Source organism: Larus michahellis, chromosome 18 (genome assembly GCF_964199755.1).
Source record: "Larus michahellis chromosome 18, bLarMic1.1, whole genome shotgun sequence".
Lineage (NCBI taxonomy): Eukaryota > Metazoa > Chordata > Aves > Charadriiformes > Laridae > Larus > Larus michahellis.
Window position 1 is genome coordinate 1,380,589 of NC_133913.1, and position 25,579 is coordinate 1,406,167.

Consider the following 25,579-nt stretch of genomic DNA (forward strand, 5'->3'; position numbering starts at 1 on the left):
CCTCCACTCTTCCTCTACCTCCCCAGCTGCACCGAGGGACGACCCCCCGAGCAGCAAAGCTCGTACCTGTGTGTGGGGGGGTTCCCTTCTCACCTTGTTTCCGCGTCCTTGGCCGGTCCAGGGGAACCGAACCCCGAGAGCGGGCGATCGCCGGGGCCGGGAAACAGCTCGGGGGGGCCGGAGGAGCTGGGGTTGCGTGGCTTGTTGACGGGGCTCTCCATGAAGACGGAGGAGCAGGAATCCTTGCGGAAGGACTGACGGACGGGCGAGGAGCGGCTGGGGGGGCCCGAGTAGGGGCTGTGCGGGCTCTGCCCCGGCTGCACGTCCACCATCTTCTGCGGGGAGGAGGGGGGCATGCGGAATCCCAAGCCGGGTCCGTACGTGTCGCTGTAGATGGGCGCGTTGGGCTTGTACAGGCTGTCCTCCAGCTCCGTCTGCAGGGCGGCCGCCGAGTAGGTGCTGAGTGAGCGAACGGACCCCCGCTTGTACAGCCCCCCCGAGTAGCCGAAAGGGTCTCCCATGCCAGCCAGGGACTGGGTGGAGGTGATGCTGAGCCGGCCCTCGTGCACCATGCCGTAGGGATCGGCGTACAGCCCTTCGTTCTTCACCAACACCACGTTCTTCCCGGCCAGGTCTTCGTCCGGCTTCACGTCCCGGCGCTCCAGGATGGCGCTGGGGCTGGGGGAGACGCCCTGGGCGGGCGGCAGGCTGGAGAGGCGCTCGGCGTGATGGACGGGGCTGCCGGCGTAGGAGGGCGGGCGGCCCCCGCTGTAGGACATGCGGGAGCGGGACGGGGAGGAGGACTGGAGCACCGGCGGCGGGGAGCCGGAGGCGAGGTGGGACGCCGGGGACATGTTGTTCAGCCGGCGGGTGGGAGATGACTCCCTGGAGGTGTACACCATCTCCCGCTGCGGAAAGGGGCAAGGCGGGGGGGGGGGTCAGCACGGCGTCCCTGCGGGCTGGCCCCCTGCCCTTGCTGTCCCTGGCTGGGACCCTGCCCCGCTGCCCCCCTCCAAGGACCAAGGTCTGCAGCTCCTGCGTCTTCACCTGGCCTCGGCAAACGGCAGCTCCCGCACCCCCATCCAGGAGCGGGATGATTTATTCTGATGAATCCCCTAATTATCATGTTTATTACCCTGCTGTCAGGCTCCAAACATCCATTCTCTTAAAGAAACACTTAACAGCGCTGGAACCGGGCAAGACGAATCGCGGTCATTACTCCTTCCATAAACACACGCAATTACCAGTCCCTGTCTCCGTCCCTTTCTCTCTTTACTGGTCCCAGCCCCAGGGTGCGCCCACACCGCAGGCTCTCCCCGTGACTCCCCGTCCCCCCTTACCCGCAGGTCGCCGTTGGTGATGTGCGAGGCTGGGAACGAAGCATAAAGCGGCTCTTTCCGGTAGATTTTAATGATGCTTCTGTCCTGGATGTCGCTGAAAGAAGAGGAAGAGCCGTGAGCAGCCCAGACAGGCAGCCGCCGAGCCCCCAGCAATTCCCAGCCACGGGACTGCCCCCGCACCCACCCTTCTGCTTTCATCCCACTAATTTCCTCGCTCGTGATGCTCGTAAAGAAAGGAAAAATCAAGTTGCGGTGGATTCCCGAGCCCCCCAGCCTCACCGGACATCCTCCAGCTCGTAGAAGACGTTGCGCGACTCGTCCTTGATGAGGATGGCGGTGTTGGGAGACTTCAGCATCCCCATGGTGAGCTTCTGGGGGAACATGTGGACAATGAGGGCGTGCAGGGTGTCCATGCTGCTGATCTCGTGGGTGATGTGGACGCGCCTCGTCTCATCCCCGAACTGCAGGAAAAGGACCCCTGGAAGCAGAGGGAGCGGAAAGCGGTGAGGTGCGCCCATACCTCTTCTCCACTCGACGCTGAAGATGTGACGCAGGTTTGCCCCCCTCCTTGGAGGTCCCTGTGTGCGCCCTCAGGGACCTCTGGCCACCCAACCTCACCCTGGAGCAGCGAGGCCGAAGGCAGCACAGCATTCAGTGTCCCCCGCTCCTCCTGGGGTTATTTGGGCAGATACAAACCAACCCCCCCGCACCCGGCACACGCCGGCATCTGCCGGCCGCCGCGGGCCGCGGTGTCTGTTGGTGGCCAGGCAGGTACGTGGCACCCGTCCCGCGGGATGCCGAGCCCCGGGGCTACCTGGCGATCGCAGCTTTGTCTGGCTGGTGGAGCGGGACAAGGGCAAGCTCTGCCGGAACCGATTCATCCTGTTGAACCCCAGGGGCAGCTCCGCTTCCGACATGGTTTCCAGGGATTCGGCTGAGGCGAAGGAGAGTTTGGCTTGATCGGCCAAGCCGGGCTGGGAGCCCTGGGAGTGCCGGGAGCTCCTCGTCTGGAAGGGGAGAGGGGAGAGGTGAGAGGGGAGCTGCGCTGGGTACCCCGGCCCCGTCTGCTCCCCGGGACGCCGGTGTGCTGCTCCCGCTGCTCCTCCAGAGCCTGGGATGGAGCGGTTTGGGTGATGCTTAGCCGCATCCGGGGATGCTCCATCCTGGATCCCCGGCGGGGTGAGCACACCGACGTGGTCCAGACGTGGTGCCATCTCCTCCTCTAAGCACGTACCACCACTTACAGCCCCCTTTGCCTCCTGCAATCCCTCGCTGGCGTTTTCTGCTCCCGGGGCTCGCGGCACTCTGCATTTCCAAGCCTCCCGGTGCCATTCCAGGCACCTTTGAGATCCCTCAGCAGCAACCCGCTCGAAATAAAACCAGCGCGAGCTAGCTGGCGACAGAGCCGGGGCTCGCATGCAGGCGCTGGAATAACCTTAGCAATTACAGGAGGTTACACATCCATTACGCCAATGAACCAGCTCCCGGGAAACATAAATGCCCGGCTTATTCTGGAAGCAAAGCAGCGGCAAGGTTTATGGCTGCCTGAGCCGGGGGAACGTAATGGGTTTGGGTTTATAGCGGTAAAAATTTAATATGCCAGGAGTCCAATTTCACATGGCCGCGCGTGTGTATCCACCGCATGAACGTTCCGGCTACAGACACGGGTTTTCTGCGCAAACATCTCCCAACGCGCCGCGGGGGCCCCGTGCCACAGGTACGCCCCCCCCCCGGCACCCCCCGCCCCGGCAGCGGCGCCAGCGCTGCCTGCCCAGACCCCGAAATACGAGGCTTGATTTTCCAGACACCCGTTCGACGTCGGCAAATCAAACCGGGAGAACAAACGGCTCCTGGGATGCGGAAAAGGCAGCGTGGAAGGGACGACAGCTCTATTTTAACACCAAAAAGAAAAATCAATATGAAATGATAACAGCCATCACCGTCATTTAAATTAGACATTAATTGGAAGATTTAATTAATCCTGCGGGGCGGGGTTTTCTAGGACTTGAAACGTTCTCGCTGTAGCTAATTGCTGGAAAATTGAGTGCTTAGTTGTGGTGCTGTTGTTTTAGCACAAAGCACGCTGGCAGATGCTTGAAGTCTTACATCAAGAGAGGGAAGCGGGGCTGGAGCGAACCTGGGCCGGGGCATCCACCAGCCCCATCCACGGGGGGCCTGGGGGGCCGTGGGAGACCATGGGGGGCTTTCCAGCGGGTAAGGAAGCTGCGGTGAGCGGGAGGCGATGGAGAGGCCTGGTCTCCTCTCCCCCATGTTCACAGCGTGCAGGTCTTTGGGGTGTAGAAGGTGTTTTTTTGGAGCTCCCAGCCCTTGTACAGCCCCAGGAAACCTGGAGGGCTCGTGGTCCCCTGGCTCCCGTCCCAGGAGGGGTTCTTGGGCAAGGGAAAGTGCAGGGAGCCCATGGCCAGGATGCGACCCACGCTGCCAGGGCTGCCCTTGAGCCTGGCTCTGCTCCCCCGGCAGCCCTTTCCCCTCTGCTCCTTCCCCTGCCCTGTCTCCATCCATCCCTCCACCCCTCCATCCCTCCATCCTTCTCTCCATCCATCCCTCCTTCTCTCCATCCATCCCTCCATCCATCCCTCCATCCCTCCTTCTCTCCATCCATCCCTCCATCCCTCTCTCCATCCATCCCTCTCTCCATCTATCCCTCCATCCCTCCATCCATCCCTCTCTCCATCCCTCCCTCCCTCCCTCCCTCCGTCCCTCCCCGCTCCCCTCCCAACTTGCCCCCAACCAGAGCTCACATCTGGGCTGGACATGAAAATCTGTGGAGCTCTCACAGGAGGTGACGAAAGGCCGTTGGCACGCACACACACACACACAAACACACCCCCACACACCCGCCTCCCCAGGATGTGTTTTGTCGGGAGAAGATAATCATAAGAACAAATTGATTGAGCTGAGGCGGGGGGGGAGATCGCTGCCTCCCCCTCCCCGTGGCACGACAGGACGGCGCAGCCCGCGTTGCCATGTAGCATCCTTGTTGCTAAGGGCTGCTGCCGTCTGCGTGCCTCGGCACAACACCCCAGCCACCGTGGTCCCTATAGCCCCACAGCACGACACCCTGATGCACCGCGCTCCCTATAGCACGACACCCCAACACACCATGGGCCCTAGAGTGCAACACCCCAACCACTGCCGTCCCTACAGCCCCCACAGCACAACACCCCAACCACTGTGGTCCCTACAGCCCCCATAGCACAACACCCTGATGCACCGCGCTCCCTATAGCACGACACCCCAACACACCATGGGCCCTAGAGCGCAACACCCTGATGCACTGCAGTCTCTACAGCCCCTAGAGCACAACACCCCAACCACTGCAGTCCCTACAGCCCCTAGAGTGCATCACCCCGATGCACCGCGGTCCCTACAGCCCCATAGCACAACACCCTGATGCACTGCACTCCCTAAAGCACAACACCCCCACACACCATGGGCCCTAGAGCGCAACACCCCAAGCACTGCAGTCCCTACAGCCCCCACAGCACAACACCCCAACCACTGCAGTCCCTACAGCCCCCACAGCACAACACCCCAAGCACTGCAGTCCCTACAGCCCCTAGAGCACAACACCCCAACCACTGCAGTCCCTACAGCCCCTAGAATGCATCACCCCGATGCACCGCGGTCCCCACAGCCCCCACAGCACAACACCCGACACACCGCGTTCCGGTGGGATGGCTGCGGGAGGGGGTGCCCAGGAGAGCTGCCCTGCTCCAGGTGAGCCCGACCCCTCCTGCCTCTGCCCGGGGGTTGCAGCTGACCTCAAGTAATTAAGCTCATCTGCTGGAGCTAATTATGGCATCAGTCAAACAAAAAAAAAAAAAAAAAGAAAAAAAAAAAAAAGGAAAAAATGGTCAAGATGGAAATTAATGGCTTTTTAGCCCGGAAGGGAGTGTTCTGGCCTGCTGCTCAGTGGGATGTGCTCTCCCGGCCCGAGCAGGGACCCAGCGGCCCCGCAAAGCCCTCAATGGCACCGTGGCGAGAGCCACACATGTGTCCCCCCCCGGCACCCCTCACCGCAGGGTCCCTCCGGGGATGCGGGAACCCCCGTGATGGGTGCAGGGCACCCACCGACCCCGGGGCCACCGCGGGATGCTGGCGAGCTGGAAAGGACGGAGCCGGTGGAGTGAGGGGGGGCTCCAAGCGCTATTTTGGGGGGGGGGGGGGGTGTTTCTCTGCCATTTCTTGCCTGTGTCCATTTCAGCCACAGCGGCTCTGCCTGGGGGGGTGCAGCTGCAGGATCCGGGTGCCCACGGATCCGGGTGCCCATGGAGTCCCTGCAGGGGGGAGGACAAGATGCCCGGCGAGGGGGGAGCCCAGCGGCTGCTGCGTCCTTGGCCTCCAGCGGCCCATTAATGAGCCGACTCCGAGGGAATTGTTTTTTATTGCTGCGCCTCGCTAATGACTTCTGCTGCTACACGACGATAACTGACAACCCGGCCCCCACACATCCTGACCCCCGCCTGGCCGGCAGCCCCCCGGGGCAGCTCCGCTCCCCCCCAGCCCCATCACAGCACTCACGGAATAGCTGGGGCCGGAGCACTGTCACCGAGGCCGCGGCACACCCCGAGCGCGTCGGGACCTGACACTTCCGTGCGGCTTCATCCATCGCCGCGGGGTCTAAAACGGGTGCCCAGTTCCCTGCTTCGCTGGAGATGCTTCAGGGCGGGGGGGGTGGAAAATCCTGCCCTGCTGGGTGCCACCCTGGGATGAACAGTGCCTGGACCTGTCTGTGTCACTGTCTGCATCCTCAGGATGGATGTCCCCTGCTGTCACGGGGGAAGATGTCACCCTGCCGAGCGCTGCCCATCCGGAGGAGGGGGGACGTGGGGCTGCGGGGGCTGCCCCGGTCTTGGGGAGACGCATGGGTCCCTCTCCCCGTGCCCGTGCTGGGGTTGCGTGGGCTGAGCTTTCCGTCTGATACAGGATGAAAACAAACGTCAAACCCTCGCCGTCGTCTCCGGAAGGGACCGGCTATCCTCCGTCCGGCCCAGACCGTATCACACGCCGCAGCCGAGGAGGAGACAGCAAAGGCTGCAGCAGCCAAATACAATAACAATCCTCATTTCCTCCTGCTTCAGGAGCACCCTCCATCCCAACGGCCTCACCTTCCCGCATCCCGCGGCCGGACCACGGCCGGGATCGCTGCTGGCGCCCAGGCACCCACCCAGGGCACCGCTCCGCGTCCTGCCGGCTGCAGCCATGCAGGATCCCCCCCGTGCGCAGCTCCCTGCTGGGGCGGCTCTGGGGGTGCAGGATAAATCCCAGACGCTGGCCGAAACCCTCCCTGGACCCCCAGCCTGGGAGCAAAGCCTTTTTGCCCCCTGCTTCTCGGTTACGTCCCCCCCCAGGGGCAGTTTTGCCTGAGCCCAGACCCCCACGCAAAGGGCTCCTGCAGCTTCGCAAGAGCCCGATGTCCCCTGTGGGCACCGAGATCTTTCCCTGCGGCACCTGAAACCCACCCGTGGTGGCAGCCGAGGGACAGAGGGGGGGACACGCCAGCTCTCCCGCTCGCTGTCCCTGCGCCGCGGCGATGCCACGCTGGGAGGTGACCCATTTCTTGCTGAGCCAACGTCGCAGCAGAGGGGCAATAACGGCGCCGGGCTGATTTCTGCCACGGCAGCGTGTGCGGGGAGCCGTCGGGGCAGGGCTGGCTCAGTCCCCCCCAGCTCAGGGCCAGCAGCAGCCTCTCCCCCGAGAGGGAGTGTGGGAAGCCGCGGGGTCGGGGCAGAGAGTGAAGGGACGGGGAAGGAGCGAAGGGACGGGGAAAGAGTGAACGGACAGGGAAGGAGTGAAGGGATGGGGAAGGAGCACAGGGACGGGGAAGGAGCGCAGGGATGGGGAAGGAGCGAAGGGATGGGGAAAGAGTGAACGGACAGGGAAGGAGCGCAGGGACGGGGAAGGAGCGAAGGGATGGGGAAGGAGTGAAGGGACGGGGAAGGAGTGAAGGGATGGGGAAGGAGTGAAGGGACGGGGAAGGAGAGAAGGGATGGGGAAGGAGAGAAGGGATGGGGAAGGAGCGAAGGGATGGGGAAGGAGTGAAGGGATGGGGAAGGAGTGAAGGGACGGGGAAGGAGAGAAGGGATGGGGAAGGAGCACAGGGATGGGGAAGGAGAGAAGGGATGGGGAAGGAGCGCAGGGACGGGGAAGGAGCACAGGGATGGGGAAGGAGAGAAGGGATGGGGAAGGAGCGCAGGGACGGGGAAGGAGCGCAGGGACGGGGAAGGAGAGAAGGGATGGGGAAGGAGCGCAGGGACGGGGAAGGAGCGCAGGGACGGGGAAGGAGCGAAGGGATGGGGAAGGAGCACAGGGACGGGGAGGGATGCAGCTGCCCAAAAGCAAAACAAAAGCCGCCCAAGGCCACGGGGAGCTCCGGCCCCAGCTGGCACCGTGGGGGAGGAAAGGTGTCGAGGAGGAGCTTCTGGGACGCGGGGGACGGGGTGATGGGCACCGAGGCGACGGCCACGGCGGCCTGCCCTGGGGAAGGCACTTGCTGTCGGCCAGGCAGCGGTGTAAAGCCCCCCGGGAGCCCCTGCGCGCTCCGTAGAGCAGAGGAAATCTCGCTGGTGCAGAAGCATCAGCAGAGCTCTGCGCCCTGGGAGCGCCCCGTGGCTGCTGTTGTGGTGCTTCTCCCAGGGAAAACCCCCTTGTAAAGTGCCCGGCTCCCCCCAGGCCCCTCCCGGGGACGGCAGCGGGAACAACCCCCCCGCGCCAGGGGGCCAGGAGCACCCCCAGCTCCTCCAAACCTCCCTGGGAGCCTTATATAAAAGAGGCGGGATGGGGAACGCGGGGAGACTTGGGGGCTGTTGTCTTTTATCACCCCAGAGCTAAAAAAAGACACAATTAAGCGATTCTTTTAGCTCCTAAAACTCCCAACAATCCCTTTACCGTCAGCGCTGAAGCAGCTTCATTACATCTGCCTGGGTAGATAAGGATGCTTCGCTCCCCCTTCTCTCCCCTCCCTCCTTCTCATCCCCATCCCTCCTTCCCTTCCTCCACACCCCTTCTCCGGTATTACCCTCCCCGGCTTTGCAGGCTGAACGCTCCGGGATGGAGGGATGGAGCCGAGGTGCCGGCGGTGTCTGGGGGACCTGGGCGAGGAGCGGGGTGTCCCTCTGGACCCGGCGGTGACGGGCACCCCAGTTCTCCCGCTGGAGAAGGGGCAAGCAGGGGAGCCTCTGGGTCTCGATGGAGAGCCGAGGTGGGCGCAGGGAAGAGGGGGAGAGTTTAGGAGGGACGAGGGGCGGAGAGGAGGGTGGCAGGAGGGGTTTGGAGGGAGCGGAGCTGGGAGAGCCTGGGCAGAGGAGCAGCTCTGGACCTCCCGCAGGGCACTTAAAAGAAGATGAGGAGGGGGGGGAAACCCAAGAAAAAATGCGTGGGGCGAGGATTCTGCCCTGGGATGGAGCAGGGCACTCTGCAGCTGTTCCCCTGCAAAACTCAGAGCCACCGGAGCTGGTCACGCTCGTTAATATTTCCTCTCACTTCCTAACGAGAGCGGCGAGGCTGACCCTGCAAAGGGACCCCCGGTGCCGGAGCGGAGGGTTTGTGCCAGCGGAGCCCCCACCAGCACCTCGCTGCTCCCCGCGGTGGCTCCGCGGGCAGAGTCGCGCTTCGCCTGAGCAGAAATCAGCCATTCCGGGCCCGTTTCTGCCCGACCCCTCTGTACATCACACGCAGCCGCGCTCCGCAACCTGCGCTGCTCGGGGCTGTTTCAGCCACGGCAAGAATATTGTTAGCGATGAGGAGACTGGGCAGTAGAAAGGGGGGGTCCCTGAGCCCCCTCTGCAGCCCGTCCTGGTGGAGGCCACCCCCTCTTCCCCCCAAAAACCAGCCAGGACAGCCCGAATACAGCCCACCAGCACCAATACAGACCTGCACTCGCAGCTGGGATGGGTAAACCCTCGCCGTGCTAATGCCACCGGCAGCGCCGTGCCCCCAGCTCAGCCCGTCCCCAGGACCCTGCCGTCACCGTGCGAGGCAGCCCGGGCCGTGCTGAGCAGCTGCTGGCGGGGCTGGCTCCGGCGGCAGCCCCCAGACCCCCTCAGCTCACGCTCCATCCCACCCCATCGGCAGGGACGATGCACTGGGGCGCGCTGGGGCTGGCCGGGCATCGCCCTCGCCGGGGGTGGACGGAGCCCGGTGTTGGTGCCAGGCAGCTGTGCCACCACCTCGCCACCTCCCGTCTGTTTGCATCCCCGCTGCCGCGCCGCATGAGGGGGATAAAGGCGAGGGACCCCTAAAATCCACCCCAGGCCAGCTTGGGAAACAGCTGGCACGGAGCTGGCAAGCCCAGCCCTGGGCAGAGCAACGCAGCCGGTTATTTACCGAGTACATAAAGCCCCGGCTCCAGCCCCTGGTTGGACACTGAGCTGGATTAATTCCTCTTAATCCCCCTCTCATCGTCTAATCCAGCATCTGACTACGGGTCCCATCTGGCGGTGTGCTGAGCTCTCAGGATGGGCGCTGGGTTCAGCAGCCCCGCGGTCCGGGCTGTGCCAGGGTTGAGGAGACCCCACCGGCCTCCAGCCGCAATGCTGGGAGGAGGGAAGGACATTTCGGCATCGCTGAGCTGCGCTGGGAGTCAGCCCGGGCTCTGCCCTGGGACCAGGGTGAGCCCCCGCACCTTTCGGTGCCATCTCCTGGCACAGCATCCCCCAGAGCCGGGGCTGGGAAGAGCCATGGCAGAGGGTAAGAGGGATGCGGGGTCCCACCTGATGCTTCTTGGACCCTTGCTCGCCACCACTCTCCTCCATCCCTGCCTGACTCCCTATCCATAAAAAAAAAAATAGCAAAAAATAAAAATATCTATAAAAAAATAATGAAAACACCTATTTCTCTCAGCCGTTACCTGCATCCCTGCCCCTGCCTGCGTGCACATCCCCAGGGCTGAAGGGGAGCATCTCTGAAAGCCTGGCCCAGCCCACTGCTCCCAGCCCACACCGTTCCCTGGGTAAATGGATCCCGGAAACAAAGGGATGGGGAAAAAACAGTGGGCGCAGTTCCTTTGCCCACCCCACACCTGGAAAAGCATTTCCATGGTCATTGCAGGTGTAACCCCCATCCCCAAACACCCAGGCTCAGCGTGGCGTCACCGGGAGCTGCGGGACAGAGCCTCCTCCATCCATCCTTTAGAGAGAGGCGTCTGTGCCGGGGCAGCTCGATGGGGAAAACCTCCCCCAGGGGCTGGGGGTGCTCCCGGTGCCTGGAAAAGGGCTGGAAAAGTGGCAGTAGCACCAAGGGGGGGCTGGGGACCCCGGCCCCGCTGGGACCCCAGCTGGGCGAGCGGAGAGGGGAAGCGGGGCCGGAGCATTGGCCGCTGGGCTCCGCGCTGCTGGCGAGGGTCAGCAGCGAATGAGGCCGTTAGCAGAGCTGGGAGAAAAACAACATCTGTCCCTCCCGCAGCTCCGCTTCTGTCAACATTTCCAAGGAAAATTTTAATTGAAATTTGAAACTTTTTTTCTTTTTTTTTTTTTTTTTGAAGCAGCTCTGGGAGCCGTTAAAGAAACAGAGGCAGAGGAGGGAGGGATTTCTAGATACTGCAATTTTCCACATTTCCCGCAGCATTCCCCCTCCCCGTTCCTCTGCCTGCCTGGCCCCATCACAACATCACTGGGGGGGGCTGCAGCCAGGCCAAGCTGGTCCCACCTCTTTGCTTGGGGGTCATTCGGCCCCGGCCTCAGCAAGGTGGTACCTGCACTTCCTTCCCTCCGGGATGCTGGGATGAGATCCCAGCACCTCCGTCCCACCCTGGACCACAGTAATAGTTGGAGGGGGTCCTGGGGGAGGGCGGGAGGGCTGTGCCATTAGTGCCCCGGGGTGTGGGACGGTGGTGCCTTGCAAAATGAACTCCAGTCGGTGTCCGGACACCCCCTCGGAGGCTCCCCAGCCTGCCCAGCTCGCACGGGTGGCAGCGGTGACCCGCCGCGGCGCTGACCCCTCTGCAAACCAACCGATGCCAGCGCGTCACAAACCGCTCCATCCCTCCATTCATTCCTTCCTAACGAACTCCGCTCAGCCTTAATTATTGATGCTCCCAGAGAGTGAGTCAGCGAGGAGCTGCCGGCTGTTCGGTAAGAGGAGCAGAACCCAGGTAACGGGACACTTCCCCAGCAGACGACTCCTCACCTCCAGTCTGGCTGAAATCCCCTCCCAGGGAGCATCTCCGACTGGGATGCAGCATCCCCGACTGGGATGGAGCATCTCCGACCAGGACGCAGCATCTCCAACCACAACGCAGCATCCCCAACCAAGATGCAGCATCCCTGGCCAGGACACAGCACTCCTGACCAGAACGCAGCATCCCCAAATGGGACGCAGCATCCCCGACCAGAACGCCGCATCCCTGACCAGGACACAGCATCCCCGACCACGACGCAGCATCCCCGGCACCTGGGCACCCTCTCGCTGGTCCCCCCCCACGCCAGCCCGGCCATCATCTTTCCAGTTTCAAACCAGTTTCAGACAGGGCAGGGCTGCGGTGCCACCACGCTCCTGCACGTCCCAGCTCGGGCGCTTGCTCCCAGCGAGCAGGGACCGAGCGGATGCTGCTGAACCCCCCCCGCACCCTCGCGCAGCGTCTCACCCCAGCTCCACCAGCCAGGAGAGCCGGACTTCAGCAAAGCCTCCCGGCAGGGAGGGACTTCCAGCAGCCCAGCTCCTGCCCCTCGAGACGGAGGAGCCGGGAGGTGCCCAGCTGGGAAGAAAAAGGGGAAAAACCAGAGGTAACTGGGGCTGCAGCAGCGAAGGTGGAAGAAACAAGAGGCCCAGGGTGCTCTGAGCATCCTACCAAGGGATGTTCGATAAGTCCCCCCATCCGAGGGGGTTGTGGCCTCTCCATCCCCCTCTGCCGGCACCCACCCCTCTCACCCCGCCTGGCTCTCGCCGCCAAATTAAAAGCGTACCGCTCACGGCAGCAATAATTCATCCAACGTCTAATGCTCAACATTTTGTCAGGATTATCCCGATTAACCCAGAATTAATCCTGATCTCAATGTTAACAGGATTAGCGTTAAAATCGGATTAGGTTTTTTTTTTTTTTTAAACCGGACCCCTTGACTAAAGGAAGGGTCTTTCCCCACCAGATGTGCACAGCCTGCTACCGGCAGCCAGATGTGCGCAGGAGCCGGGCAGGAGCTCGCTGCCCTGCGACGGGCCCCACGCAGGGGTGGAACGGGGTACCCCTACAGGAGCATCGCCGTGACACCAGCATCCATCGCTCCTGCCCGGCAAAGCACAGGAGCCACCCAGCCCGCTGAAGGTGACGAGCGGGAGCCTGACACCGGGATGTCGTATTTCCAAGCACAAAACACCCTTTTGCCCTCAAACATGGCCCAGCCGGCTCCACGGGGGACACGGGTGGCTGCTTGCCCCCTTCTCTGCATTTTTTTTCCCCTTCCTGCTGGCACCATCAGCCTCCTGCCTTCGCCTGCCTGATGAATATTTAAAAGCCTGGGTCTTCTGCAGCCTCATGAATATTGACGGCTGCTGGTTGCCCGCTGCGGTGATGGTGGTCCCTCTCCATCCCTTGTCCCTCTCCGGGCATCGGGGTCGGTGGCAGCGTCTGCCCGGCGGAGGGGAGCGGGATGCCCGCACGGGAGAAAGCAGCTCCAAGGGCTGTCCCTGATGCACCGCGCCCTCCGGCCACGCTGAGAGCTCTGCGTTCAGCCCCCAAAACGCCCGTTTTCTTCCCAAAAGCAGGGGTGGAGCGGTCTCGCCGCTAGCAGTGGGGCAGCAGAAGGTGCCGGTGGCCAGGGCAGGGCTGGGACAGGGAGGGGACGCGCGGTGCCCACTCATCCCCACCTCCCGGCGCGGGGTGCGACCTTGGCTCCCGCGGGGAAGGTAATCACCAACCTCCCGGCACCGGCAGCCGGGCTTTTGTTCCTGGCGTTCTTTTCCCAGTGCCTCGACCAGGCATGTCCAGGCTGGCATCCGTGGGGAGAGGAGCATCCCCGCCACGAGACCCCACACAAATGGGCAGGGGGTTGTCCAGAAATCACCCTGATGCGGCACCTCCCCGGAGGCTGAGGCGGCCCCAGGGGATGGATTATGGAGGGGTAAGTGGCAGGAGACGCTTTTTGGGGGTGAGGGTGCCAGTCCTGCCTCCATCCCTGCCACCTCGGCCCCAGCCATCCTCTTCCTCGCCGGGGCCGAGCGGCGGCCGCGGCCGATCCCCGCTCTCTCTGGCGACGCTGCTTTGTGTGACAGCATCTTCCAAAAATAAGCAAATTACCGCATGCCCCGCAGGGAGGCCGGCGGGTGGGGAGCAAAGCCCCGCCTGAGAAAGCGGCAGAAAGGGGGAGACGGGGGGAGAAGGGACAGGCCCTCGCCGGGGGTCGCGGGGCTGCAGCCCCTGCCGGAGGGGAGCCGGCGCAGGCTGCAAACCAGCGGGGACACTCGGGTGAGCAGCACTAGTGACGGGGACTCCACAGTGACAGGTGACAAGGCTCAGCTCTTTGGCATTTGAGGCATGATTTGCTCTAACAGCTGTACAGAGGGAGGCCGGGCTCTGGTGAACATGTGCGGGCGCCTCTTGGGAAAAAAGGCTGGGAGGGGCTGGTTTGAAGCGGAAAAAAAAAAAAAAAACCAGCAAAAAAACAACTGTAGCAGCAACAGCTGTAGGTAAACAGCCCCAAATCCGACACGCCGGCCCCGCCGCCGCCGCAGGTCGTGCCGGTACTCCCAGACAAGTCACCTGGTCCCACCGTGCCTCAGTTTCCCCGTTCCTACACTAAGGACGCGACTCTCATCCCCGCTGCCATAATAAATAGCGACGACACCCAGGATCAGCGCATCGCCCAGCACCGCAGAGCAGCGCCCGGGGCCAGAAAACCAGCAAATTCCCCAAAAGCAGAGCGCAAGGAAGAGCTGCTCTTCCTCCCCGGCTGCCCCAGCACATCCCAGTGCCCTCCTGCCGCGAGCGACAGAACACGAGGCAGTCAGTGGCGGTCCCCGAGGAGCGCGGCGGCCACCGAGGCCGGCGGGGGGGTAGGGGAGGAGGGTGTCGCAGGAGCGGCAGGATTACAGGAGCTAAGCCTGCCTGCTATTTGTTCATCTCCTACGAGTAAATACCCGCTGCCCGCTATAATACCGGCTCAGCAAAGGGCCTGCCGGTGAGATGGAAATAGCTCCCTGCTACGGAGACGCGGCATTCCCAGTAAGCCCAGAGCCCCGGCCGTGCCGGAGGAAGCGGAGGCACAACCCCAAGCCCCCATCCATCAGCAGTTACAGCACAACGCGGGTGACACAGCCCCAGACGCTTGGTTTTAAAGGCAAAAGTGTCCTGTCCGTGTTGTCCCCCCCTCCGCCGGCTTTCTCCCTTCCACATCCCAGTCATTTTTTCCCCACGAGTTTTTGCTTCAGTCCCTTTGATGTTCTTTTAAACTCCCGGCACCACCGGAGCTGGGGCGATGCTCTGCCTTCGGTTCTCCCTGTTCCTCCTCCGGCCCATGAGTGACGGCGAGGGGCCAGCCCACCCCCTGCCTTGGCACCGCGGGAGCCCCCAGCCCCCCCAGTATGGCACCGCAGCTCTCCACGGCACAGCCCCCTCCCCACTGCATCCCTGGGGAGGGATCTGCCCCCCCGGACAGAGCCAGGGATGTGTCCCTGGAGTCCCCAAGCCCTGCAAACCACAGCCCCGGAGAGGCTGACACCCAGATGGGTTTGAGTCACCCCAAAACAGCAGGGATGGGGGCTGTGAGCTGGGATGGGGCTCAGGGGATGGAAAGGCGGGTTGGGTACCGGGCTGCCCCCGCCGAAGGATGCAGGCATCTGCCTGGGGACGCGGGGACCGGCAGCAGCGTGACGATGGCCACGGAGCGACTGGATCGATGGCTCCGTGCGAGCACACGGCCCAAGCCAGCGGGTGGGAAGGGACATCCGTGAGCCGAGCGGGGCTGGCTCAATCCAGAAGCGAGCGTGGAAGCCGCAGGGCTGCGCCGGGGCACGGGGCAGGGGGACGGAGCGGGGCAGAGGCTGCGGCAGCACCCGCGGGCGCAGCCAGGACAAACGGCTGGGGCCGGCGCGGTCTCTTGGACCCCCCTCCCCAATGACGGCACCACCACCGACACACAAGAGCATCAGACAGACAAACACAGCAATGCCGGCCCCCCCCTTCCCCCAAATCCCACGCCCGGAGAGCCCCACATGGCAGCCAGCCCCTGACACTGCCTGTCCCCGGGGAGACGGGGGGGTGCCAGGGCAGGAGGGGGCAGGTCCTGCCCCCAGGACCCCTCAGCAGCAGGACGCCACGTCCCTGGGTGTCCCTGGGAATTTGGCACAGCCCTTCCCACCACCCCATCCCCTCCGCCCCCCATCAGCTGGGGGTCTGGCCACAGGCCCCCCCCCTGTCTTTGGCGGGGGGACGGAGAAGGGCTGGCTCTGCATGGGAGGGGGCACAGACAGGGAACCTGGCGGGTTGTGGAAGTTATATTCTGGGGAGCGAGCAGGGAGGGGCGGAGGGGGGGAACAGCTTTCCCAGCTGAAGGCCAAGCTTACGGAAGACCCCAGGGGACGCAGGTGGCTGCGGTGGCCTCGAGGAAGCCCCCGGCACCTGCTTGCCAGGATCAGCCCCCCCGCAGGGCTCTGCCCGTGACAAGCCATCCCCAGCTGCCGCCGGCTCATGCCCCACTTGGTAGCGGGGTCAGGCAGGCGGGGGCCTCCCTGGGCCGGGAACCGGGGGGTGATTTAACCCGTAACGCCCGGGAAGATGCTCCACTTCCAACGCAAAATCCTCCCAGGCTCGGGTGGGGAAATACGTAGTTATAGAAAACGCAGCCTCTGCAGTTGCAAACCACCCAGCCGCCGCCGAGGGGGACCCCTCTGGGGTGGGTGCCCCCCTAAAGCTTATCCCCGTTTCATTTCTTACTGACAAAAAAAATGGAGAAAAAAAAAAAAAAATTGAAAAAAAAAAACCCTGAGGTTTTTGTGCCTTCCCCCCCACACCCCGCCCCGGCCCAGGAATGTCCCCGAGAGCACGTGGCTGAAACCAGCCGGTGAGAACTCAGACAGCTGAATATCGGGGGAGCCGCCGCTCGCACGCCTTTTACCCCGCGAGTACTTCAAGAATGAAAACTCGGAACAAGTGCACGTTATTATGCGTTTTACGACTCCTCCGCTCCCAGCTGCCCAGAGAGGGAAGTGCCTGTTTTTTCCACGGGAAGAGCGAACCCACCGGGGGGACAACACACCAAGGTCACCCGGCAACACGCCTGACCTTGAAGCGTTGCCACCGCGTCCCCGGGGCGAGGAGGAGGGAGGCCGGGGAGCCGCGGGGACATGCGTACTTCACCCTGCCAGACAATAAGGCGACTGTTTGCGAGGTCCCCCGGCGCTGCCAGGAGACTCCCGTCAGGGTCCCCTTTGCGTCGCCGGGAAGAGGTGGGTTTAGGCACAAAGATCCCGGTGCAACACGGCAAACGCTAGTATTCTCCCCCTTCTGCCGCAGCCTCCCCACCAACAGGCTGGTACCGTGACGCCCGAGCGACAGAGCGGAGGATGGAGACAGGGATGCGATGGGCGACGCGGGACGGGACGGGGCGGCCCCTTCCCCTCCCGCCGGGCTCAGCACCACCAGCCCAGCAAAGAACCGGTCTAGGGGTCCCTCAACACGCCAAACCCACACCAAAACCACGGCGTTTGCGTCGGAAAGCCCTTTCCTCCTCCTCCTCCGCCAGTGCCACCTGCCACAGTCCCCGTCCCCACACCTCCGCGTCTCCTGCCCATCAGCGGGGGATCAGGCCGGGGGCTGGGGAGGGGGAGACGAGGAGTGCCGGGGGGGGGATGCGGTGCTGGGCAAAGGGTCCAGCGCAGAGAAGGGACCGCCACGGCGTGCGACGGGCGGCAGGGCAGGTCCCAGCACTCGGCAGGGCCACCGCCGGCGGGGACGGGCTCTGCTCGGCGGCTTGAGGAGGAGGAGGAGGAGGAGGAGGAGGAGGAGGAGGCTGGAAACTGGAGCAACCTTCCTGTCTCTGCCTGGGAGCAGGCACATGGACGCGGCTCCGCAGGTGGATTTTGGAGCCCATTTCTGTCCTTTTCCCGGAATTAAGGTCTCTGCTGCAATGAAATAACCGTGGGGTGACAGCGGGTGACAAGACACAGACTCATCCGGCTCAGAGAACAGGTTTGTATCTGCACAACAACTCGGCCCAAAAGCGTAACATCCTTCTCACGAGCTTAAACCGCTGCTGAGCTGAGAACGAGCTCCTTTGGCACGGGAATCCGCCCCAAAAAACCCCAGCTCCCGCCCCCCTACACAGACACAGAGATGAGGCGAGGGTGGAAAAGGGCATGCATTTCAAACAGAAGCATGAAAAATCAGAAATACTGACCTTAAAGCTCCAGTAGTTGGGTTGCTAACAAAACATAAAACAACAAAACAAAAGAAAACAAAAAACAAAAAAATACCATTAAGATTCTGCTTTGACTTTTCTTTTCCTTTTGAGAACTGTTGACTTTAAGCTGCGACATTAAACCTGCTCTCGCGTCGGCTTAAAGTCCCCTCCCAACGGGATGCTTGAGTTTCATGCTGCTCGGGGAAGCGGGATGGTGCAAGCGGCAGGGACGGCGATGGGGATGGAATGCAGAGCGGGGTGTGAGGGAAGCCAAGCAGAGCAAAGCGGGGAGCGGGACGGCAGCGCTACCGGGGTCACCAGTATGCCCAACACCATCGCGGCACGTGCCGGTCAGGCTGCTGCCCTGGGGGTCGGTGCTGGAAGATGTAATAATTTTCATTTTTAAAGGGATCTTCCAACCCCCCCCCCCCCTTTGCCCCAGCCACCTCCCTCTGCCGCTTCGTCGCAGCGTTGCCGGCGGTGTCAGGCCGATGTGTTGCAGCGAGTGATGGGAGCTGGCATCGCTCGCAGCCCAGCAAGCCCGAGAGCCGGCCAGCTTCCTTCCCCCAAACCACCCGCCGATAGGCACCAGCGGGAGATCAGAGAGTCACAGACTGGTAGGGGTTGGCAGGGCCCTCTGGAGACCACCCAGTCCCACCCCCGGCCAGAGCAGGGTCACCCAGAGCAGGTGGCACAGGAACGCGGCCAGGCGGGGTTGGAATGTCTCCAGAGACGGAGACTCCCCCACCTCTCTGGGCAGCCTGTGCCAGGGCTCTGCCACCCTCACAGCAAAGAAGTTCCTCCTCCTGTTGAGATGGAACTTCCCAGGGGCAAGTTTGTGCCCGTTACCCCTTGTCCTGTCCCCGGGCACCACTGAGAAGAGCCTGGCCCCATCCTCCTGACACCCCCCTTGAAGTATTTATAAGCGTTGATAAGATCCCCCCTCAGCCGTCTTTTTTCCAGACTGAAGAGCCCCAAATCCCTCAGCCTTTCTCCATCAGAGAGGTGTTCCAGTCCCCTCAGCATCTCGGTGGCCCTTTGCTGTCCCCTCTCCAGCAGTTCCCCGTCCTTCTGGAACCCGGGAGCCCAGCACTGGCCCCAGTGCTCCAGCTGGGGCCTCCCCAGGGCAGGGCAGAGCAGAGGGGGAGGATGACCTCCCTCCACCTGCTGGCCACGCTCTTCTTGGTGCCCCCCAGGATGCCATTGGCCTTCTTGGCCAAAAGTGCCCATTGCTGGCTCATGGTCATCCCGTTGTCCCCCAGGACTCCCAGGTCTCTTTCCACAGAGCTGCTCTCCAGCAGGTCACCCCCAGCCTGGCCTGGTGTGGGGGGGTTGTTCCTCCCCGTGGCACCACAAGTCCCGAGGATGCTTGGAGCTGCGGCTCGCTGCCATGCCCACCCTCGGGCAGCGGAGCTGTGTGGAGCTTTGAGACTCAGGTCCCCTCCCAGGGCAGCAGGGGCCCGGCGAGTCCCCAGAGGAGATTTAGGTGAGATCTGGGGAAGAAATCGCTTGCTGTGAGGGGGGTGAGCCCCTGGCCCAGGGTGCCCAGAGAAGCTGTGGCTGCCCCATCCCTGGAGGGGTTCAAGGCCAGGTTGGACGAGGCTTGGAGCAACCTGGGCTGGTGGGAGGTGTCCCTGCCCAGGGCAGGGGGTGGCACTGGGTGGCCTTTAAGGCTCCTTCCAACCCAAACCAGTCTGTGATTATGATTCTATGACCGAGAGCACCCCAGGCCCCAGCACCCCCAGCACACCGCGCCGCCGGACGGGGACGGGGGAGCTCCCCCCCGCTGCGAGCAAAGCAGAGCAGCTCAGAGCAGGGCACGCGCTTGGCACAGCATCACGAGAGCTTCATCCCCCGCCCGGGGCTGGTCCCCAAACGCCCGGGGCAGCAGCTCCGGCTCCAGCGGTGCCGAGACTGGGCTCGGGCAGGCGGTGTACCCGGCTGGAGGCTACATCTGGTGACAAGCAGCACAATCCACCTTGCTGGAAGGGGAAGAAGCATTTCGATGTCACCGAGACGTGCAGCTGACGAGGGGGGTGGGAGAAACGGGCACAGAGCGGCTTTTGTCCCAACGGTCTTTTTATTGGGATCAAAGTTCTCGGCGGCTCTTTCCTCCCCTTTCCCACCCACCCATCGCCTTGCTTTTTTACAGCATTCATTTCCCCCACCAGAATCACCGTGGCTGCAATCCTCGTTTGTTACTCAGAGGATGATTATTTTTTTATTACTATTATTATTTTAAATAGAAAGCAAGCTCCGGTCCCCGTCAGTCCCTGCAAAGCCCAGAGGCTGCCAAGGAGTCCCCCATTGCAGCGCTCTGGGAGCAGAGAAAGACATTGCAACAACCTTAAACCATCAGGGAGTATTTATCCAAGGACTTTAACAATCCACTCACAGAGTTCCTGTATTAACCCTTCTGCTGACAAGGTACATAGAGGTCTATTATACGTGTATAAACACAAATGCACTTGTTAGACCCATCTTGAGCACCAGCAGGACGCTCTTATTCCAATTCAAGACGCAGTTCACCTTCAAGTTCCACAAGACTTCAGTAGACCCAGATCAAGTTCTGCCTCAACCAGACCAAAACTGGTTTAAAAGTGATTTAAGTCAAACAAGGGCAGTGTTTTCATGCAGATGAGCCTCAAGGCACAAAGGTCTTTTCCAAGGGCACACCGTGACTCAGAAACAGAACCAGAAATAGCAGTCCCGAGCCGTGATTACCAGGCACTATTAGATAACAACCAGCAGGATCCAAGCCTACCCTGGCCACATAAAGCTTTTCCAAAACACCGGGAGCTTCAAAGTGAAAAAACGCCTTTCGCTACTAAACGAAGCCATCCATCCTATCCAGCAATTAACATGCCAGCTGCACCAGCAGCGCTCTGCAGCCTCAGCTCCCGGGGCAAGATGCTGGGGAGAAGATGCTGGGGGGGGCGAGATGCTGGGGGGGACGAGATGCTGGGCAAGACGCTGGGGAGAAGATGCTGGGGGGACAAGACGCTGGGGGCAAGATGCTGGGGGGACAAGATGTGGGGGGGATGAGATGCTGGGGGTGGCGAGATGCTGCAGGGGGGGTAAGATGCTGGGCGGACAAGATGCTGGGGGAAAAAGACGCCGGGAGGGTGAGATGCTGAGCAAGATGCCGGGGAGAAGATGCTGGGGGGGGCGAGATGCTGGGGGGACGAGATGCTGGGCAAGATGCTGGCTGGGCAAGATGCTGGGGAGGAGATGCTGGGGGGACAAGACGCAGGGGGGACAAGACGCAGGGGGGACGAGATGCTGGGGAGGGGGTGAGATGCTGCAGGGCGGGTGAGATGCTGGGCAGACAAGATGCTGGGGGTAGAAGACGCTGGAGGGGGCGAGATGCTGAGCAAGATGCTGTCCAGGCAAGATGCTGGGGAGAAAAGATGCTGGGGGGCGCAAGATGCTGGGGGGGCGAGACGCTGAGCAAGATGCTGTCCAGGCAAGATGCTGGGGACAAGATGCTGGGGGGACGAGATGCTGGGGGGGGGGGGGCGAGATGCTGGGGGGGGGCGAGATGCCGGGGGCAAGGCAAGGCTGGCAGCACCGGTACCTGCCCGGCCACGCACAGGGGCAAGGCCCACGTTGCCGCGTTGCCGCGCCAGAGGCCGAAGCAGGGCCGGCAGCGCGCTCCTCCTCGGGCAACGGCCGCCCATCTCGCTGCCGGGGCGAGGGCCGCGGGATTGCATCAGCTCCCGAAGGGTTTGACGTGCCGCGTCTCGACTCGGAAACGTCTCGAGCGAAGCAGCGCAGGGCAGCAGTGTTGTAACCCTGCTTCTCCTCGGCAGCCCCCACCCTACCCCCCCACAGACCGGGATGCCGCCGCCCTCAATAAATCACAGCCCGTTTCAAATGGACAGGAGTAAATCCTTCACCCCCTTCCCTTGCCAGACTCGCGCCCTCCAGCAACTGGTTCTCCCACCTCACCAGAACACCCAGGCAAGGAAGGGGGACCAGAGACCCCCCCCCAAGCCGGGGAGGGCAGCGCCTGGTCCCTGGAGGGATGGATATTCCGCCTTCACCCCGAGGGATGCTCATCCCCCTCCAGGCCCCTTTGTGCTTGGAATGGCCCCAAGGGGCTTCACAATGGTTTGGATATTTCCGCCAAATACTCCAAGCAGTGCTGGGAAGAGTTGTGGCCAAACCAGTCTGTCCCAGTCCCCCAAGGGCCCCCATCCAGTCTGTGGCAGGAGTTGACGCTCCTGACTTTTTCCTTCTCTGACTTCCCCCCCGCCCTTCATGCTCTTTATTTTGCTGTTGAAGAGTCTCAGTAATTTTCCTCAGACCCTGATATTACTGATCCTATCTCGTGCCAGCCCTTGGTATGTATTTTATTTATTATTTTAGGATGACTGGACAGGCTTATCAAAAAGTCCATAAATTACATCCCCACCGCACACAACCGCTCCACATCAAAGCGACGATGAGCTTGTCTGAACCCCAAGTGCCGTGGGAGGGAATCGGGAATCTTCTGGAAGAGATTTGGGCTGGTTAGCGTGACCCAGAGCATGTCCAGGAGGGCACAGCACTGCGCCCACCCTCTCCCGGCTCTCTGGAGGAGCCCACCTGGGTCCAGCCCCACAAAAGCCCCTCGGCTGGCAGCCCCAGGAATGGTGCGGGACCCCCAAACCGAGCTGGGGGGGCTGGATGGGGGTCGGGGACACGCCGCCTGCCCTGCAGGAGAGGCAGGAGCATCCGGGGCCGACAATCTGGAGCTGCCTGCCAGGGCCAAGCGAGCGACGGACACCCCCACGCAGACCTTCGCGAGGGGGCTCCATCTGTCCTCGCAGGCACTGCTGCCGCCCCGGCGCCGTGCCCAGCCCGTCCTGCCCTGTCCTCGTCCCCCGCCCACCCCGAAGCTCCCAAAGCGAAGAGAACGCGTTCCCCCAGGGAAAAAGGTACCCCGCTCCGGGCGCAGGCTGTGCCCAAGGTGGGGGCAGTGACGGGGGACCAGGGCAGCGCGAGCGGCCAGCGGGTCCCCCAGAGGGACGGAGCAGGGCCAGCGAGCGCCGCGGCAGCCGGCCAGGCTGGCAAGGGTGGATTTGTACAGAGAGAAGGGAAGAGGAGAGGGCCAAGGTAGAATTAACATATCGCTGGCTCTTCAAAAGCATCAAAGGGAGATAATGGTCTGCGAGAGGATTTGAAGCGACAGCCTCGCCACCGCCGATAAAACAGGCAGCTCCGCTTGCAGCAGAGCTGTGCAGAAGGTGGGAAGAATTACAAAGGCTGAGATTATAATTACAATGAAAGTCATGTCCACCATGCCGCAAAATGATGGACTAACTAGGCCGGGGGGGCCCCCCCAGAGCACAGGCGTGTGTGGGAGCGCGCGGGGAAGGACGAAAACGGGGGTCGAGATGCTCCCGTGAGCCCCCGGCCGTGAGGGCACCCAAGCGCACGGGAATGCTGAGGGATGCGCCCGTGCACACACACACACACACACACACACACACTGCAGAGGGGAGGAAAACCAGAGCTGGGGGAACGTGGAGAAGAACGTTTTGTAGTTAAGTTTTTTTAAAAAAATAAAAAAATAATAAAAAAAAAAATAGTCTTTGCGGTCGTCCCAGGAGAAGAGCAGGAGGTAAATGAAATCCAAGTGAGTCACTGCCTTGACCGAGGCAGGCTTCCCCTGGTTAGCAATTACAACACAAATCTGTTAGCGATTAACAAGGCAGGACCGAATGCGTCCCTCGAACATGGACAGCAGCAGCATCCCCAGCACGCTGCGCCGACGGGAGGGACGGAGGCAGTTTCATTGGCTTTTTAATTAACTCATTTTCAGGAGTTCCAGTTTCTGATAGAGTCCCCCTCAGGCACAATGGCTTGACAAACAAAAAAAATCTCCTTGAAAAATAACAGTAAAGTGAATTTAATCTGTTTCTCCTTATTAAAGTTTTCTAATGCTTTTCAGCGCAAGAGAAACTGAATTAAGGTGGAAACAGCGAAGTGACAAGATAGAGGGTGGAACGCAAAGAGCGGCCAGACAGAGCGAGGAGCGACACCGACGCCGTGCGCTGCAGATACCGTCAGCCAAGGGCTCGCGATTCTTGCCGAAGGACCTCTCCAACCTCAGCAGCCCGGCACGCAGAACAAGGCGGGATGCGGGAGTGCTGGCTCCCATCAGACCTGGGCTCCTAAGGGACCTCGGGGGGCCACCCAACCCAGACCCCGCCGTGAACAGGGCACCAAAGCGCGCGCTTTGCCCCTTCTCTTCCAGGCACAGGCACCTTTAGGCAGCGGTTTGGGTTTTACTCCACCTCTTTCTCTTCCAAAGAGGCTCTGATGGCCGTCAAGAGATGCCATCAGAGATGCCATCGCAGGTTGTCACAGCCACCCGATGGCTGGCATCACCGACAGGGCCCTGGCCCGGCTGCAGGGCTCAAAGTTTGCCCGCAGGACCGCACCGTCCCTCCGACCGCCCACGCACCAGCTTCCGAGAGATGTTCCTCAGCTCTCCAACACCAGTTACAGCGTCTCCTAGACAGCCTGGGGGATATTAGAGCACAGATGCCCTTGGACATTGCCGGGTTTGTGTCCCCGACCCTTCCTCAAGCCCCCTCCTTGCCCAACGCCAAGACAAAGCCAGCCAGCAACAACATCTCCCTATAGCAACGCAGCCCGGGTAGCGGCGCTTTAAAAATCTCCCTTCTGTGGCTCCACGTCCAAGGTCAGGGTCCCCTCTCCCGCTACAGGTTCCCTGGGCTCTGGGCTTGGTGCTCAGCACGTCCTCAGCCTGCTCATGATGGGGATGGGGGGGTCTCTGCCCCATCAATGCCCGGCCCCCCAGCACAGGGGCCAAGGGCAACCCGCTGGGAATGGGAGCGGGAGCAGGGGAACGGGAGCCGGGCCAAAGGTTTTGGGGTTTTCCTTGGGGAGGGAAAGCAGGAAAACCAGGCAGAAGTTGGGCAGATCAGATTGCCGAGTTGCTATGGCAACGGCACGGCGTAGGTGGACCAACACAATAGGGACGTGCAAGGTAAACCCGGCAGCGAGCTGGCAGCGAGCGGGCAACCGAGCGGGCAAGCATCCATCCATCCATCCATCCATCCATCCATCCATCCGTCCATCCGTCCATCCTTCCTCTGCCTGCTGCACACTGCTGGGGACCAGGGCCTGACCCCCGGCGGTTTTGGGGTGACCTCTACCCTCCATCAGGTGCCTCCGAACCCAGGGATGCGCATCCCTGCAGGCAAATCCCCGGGAAACCCCACGCCAAGGGCGAGAGCAGGGCTGGATCCTCCACAGGGTCCCCGGGGGGCTACAGCAGCCGCGTCCCCCCGCCTTGCGAGCCCTGCCACCCACCGCAGGGTCCCCGGGGGGGGGGGTCCCAGCACTGCGATGGGCGCTGCCCCCACCCTGCCCGGCGGGGGGGCAGGGGCAGAGGCAGAGGGCACCCGTGGATGCAGCCGCTGATGGAGACCAGCCTGCTCTTGTCACCGCTGCCAGCCCCGCCGGGGCTGCACAAGCCGCGGGGACAGAAGAGCTGCCCTTCTCCCCGCTGCAGCTTTTTGGCATTTTCTCTCCCAACCCCGCTCAGCGCCAGCCCAGCGCCGTGACACGGGGGACTTATCACAAGGACCCCCCCAGGCCACCGGCAGAAGGAGCTGAATTTGGGTTAGGAACAGCAGGAAACTTTCGGCGGGGCAGGGATGGATGGACGCCTTCGCCTGGTCGTGTCCCCGTGTGCCGGAGAGGCAGGGACGCGCACGACCCTTCCCGGCTGGTGGCACCGATGGCAGCGCTGGCACCGTCCCCTGCCCCGCGGCGAGGAACGGGGCAGTGCTGGGAGCCCGAGAACAGTGAGGGGGGAGCACGCCGGGCGCATCCCCCCTGCCGCTGGGATGGAGTCGGATCCAATTC

At 62.4% G+C, this 25,579-nt stretch overlaps 1 protein-coding gene across 10 annotated transcripts in view; it reads right to left on the reverse strand.

Annotated features, from left to right (window-relative positions):
* Positions 1 to 25,579, reverse strand: part of SRCIN1 (SRC kinase signaling inhibitor 1) — an 84,871-nt gene that overhangs the window by 18,846 nt on the left and 40,446 nt on the right. For 9 of the 10 annotated variants that reach the window (XM_074561918.1, XM_074561920.1, XM_074561919.1 and 6 more), the window contains 5 exons: positions 17,690 to 17,713; positions 2,155 to 2,347; positions 1,620 to 1,818; positions 1,341 to 1,434; positions 94 to 908 (listed from right to left, as the gene is read on the reverse strand). In XM_074561918.1, coding sequence (XP_074418019.1) covers positions 94 to 908; positions 1,341 to 1,434; positions 1,620 to 1,818; positions 2,155 to 2,347; positions 17,690 to 17,713 — 1,325 coding nt within the window. The remainder of the gene's footprint in view (positions 1 to 93; positions 909 to 1,340; positions 1,435 to 1,619; positions 1,819 to 2,154; positions 2,348 to 17,689; positions 17,714 to 25,579) is intronic. The other variant, XM_074561915.1, reaches the window with a different exon arrangement.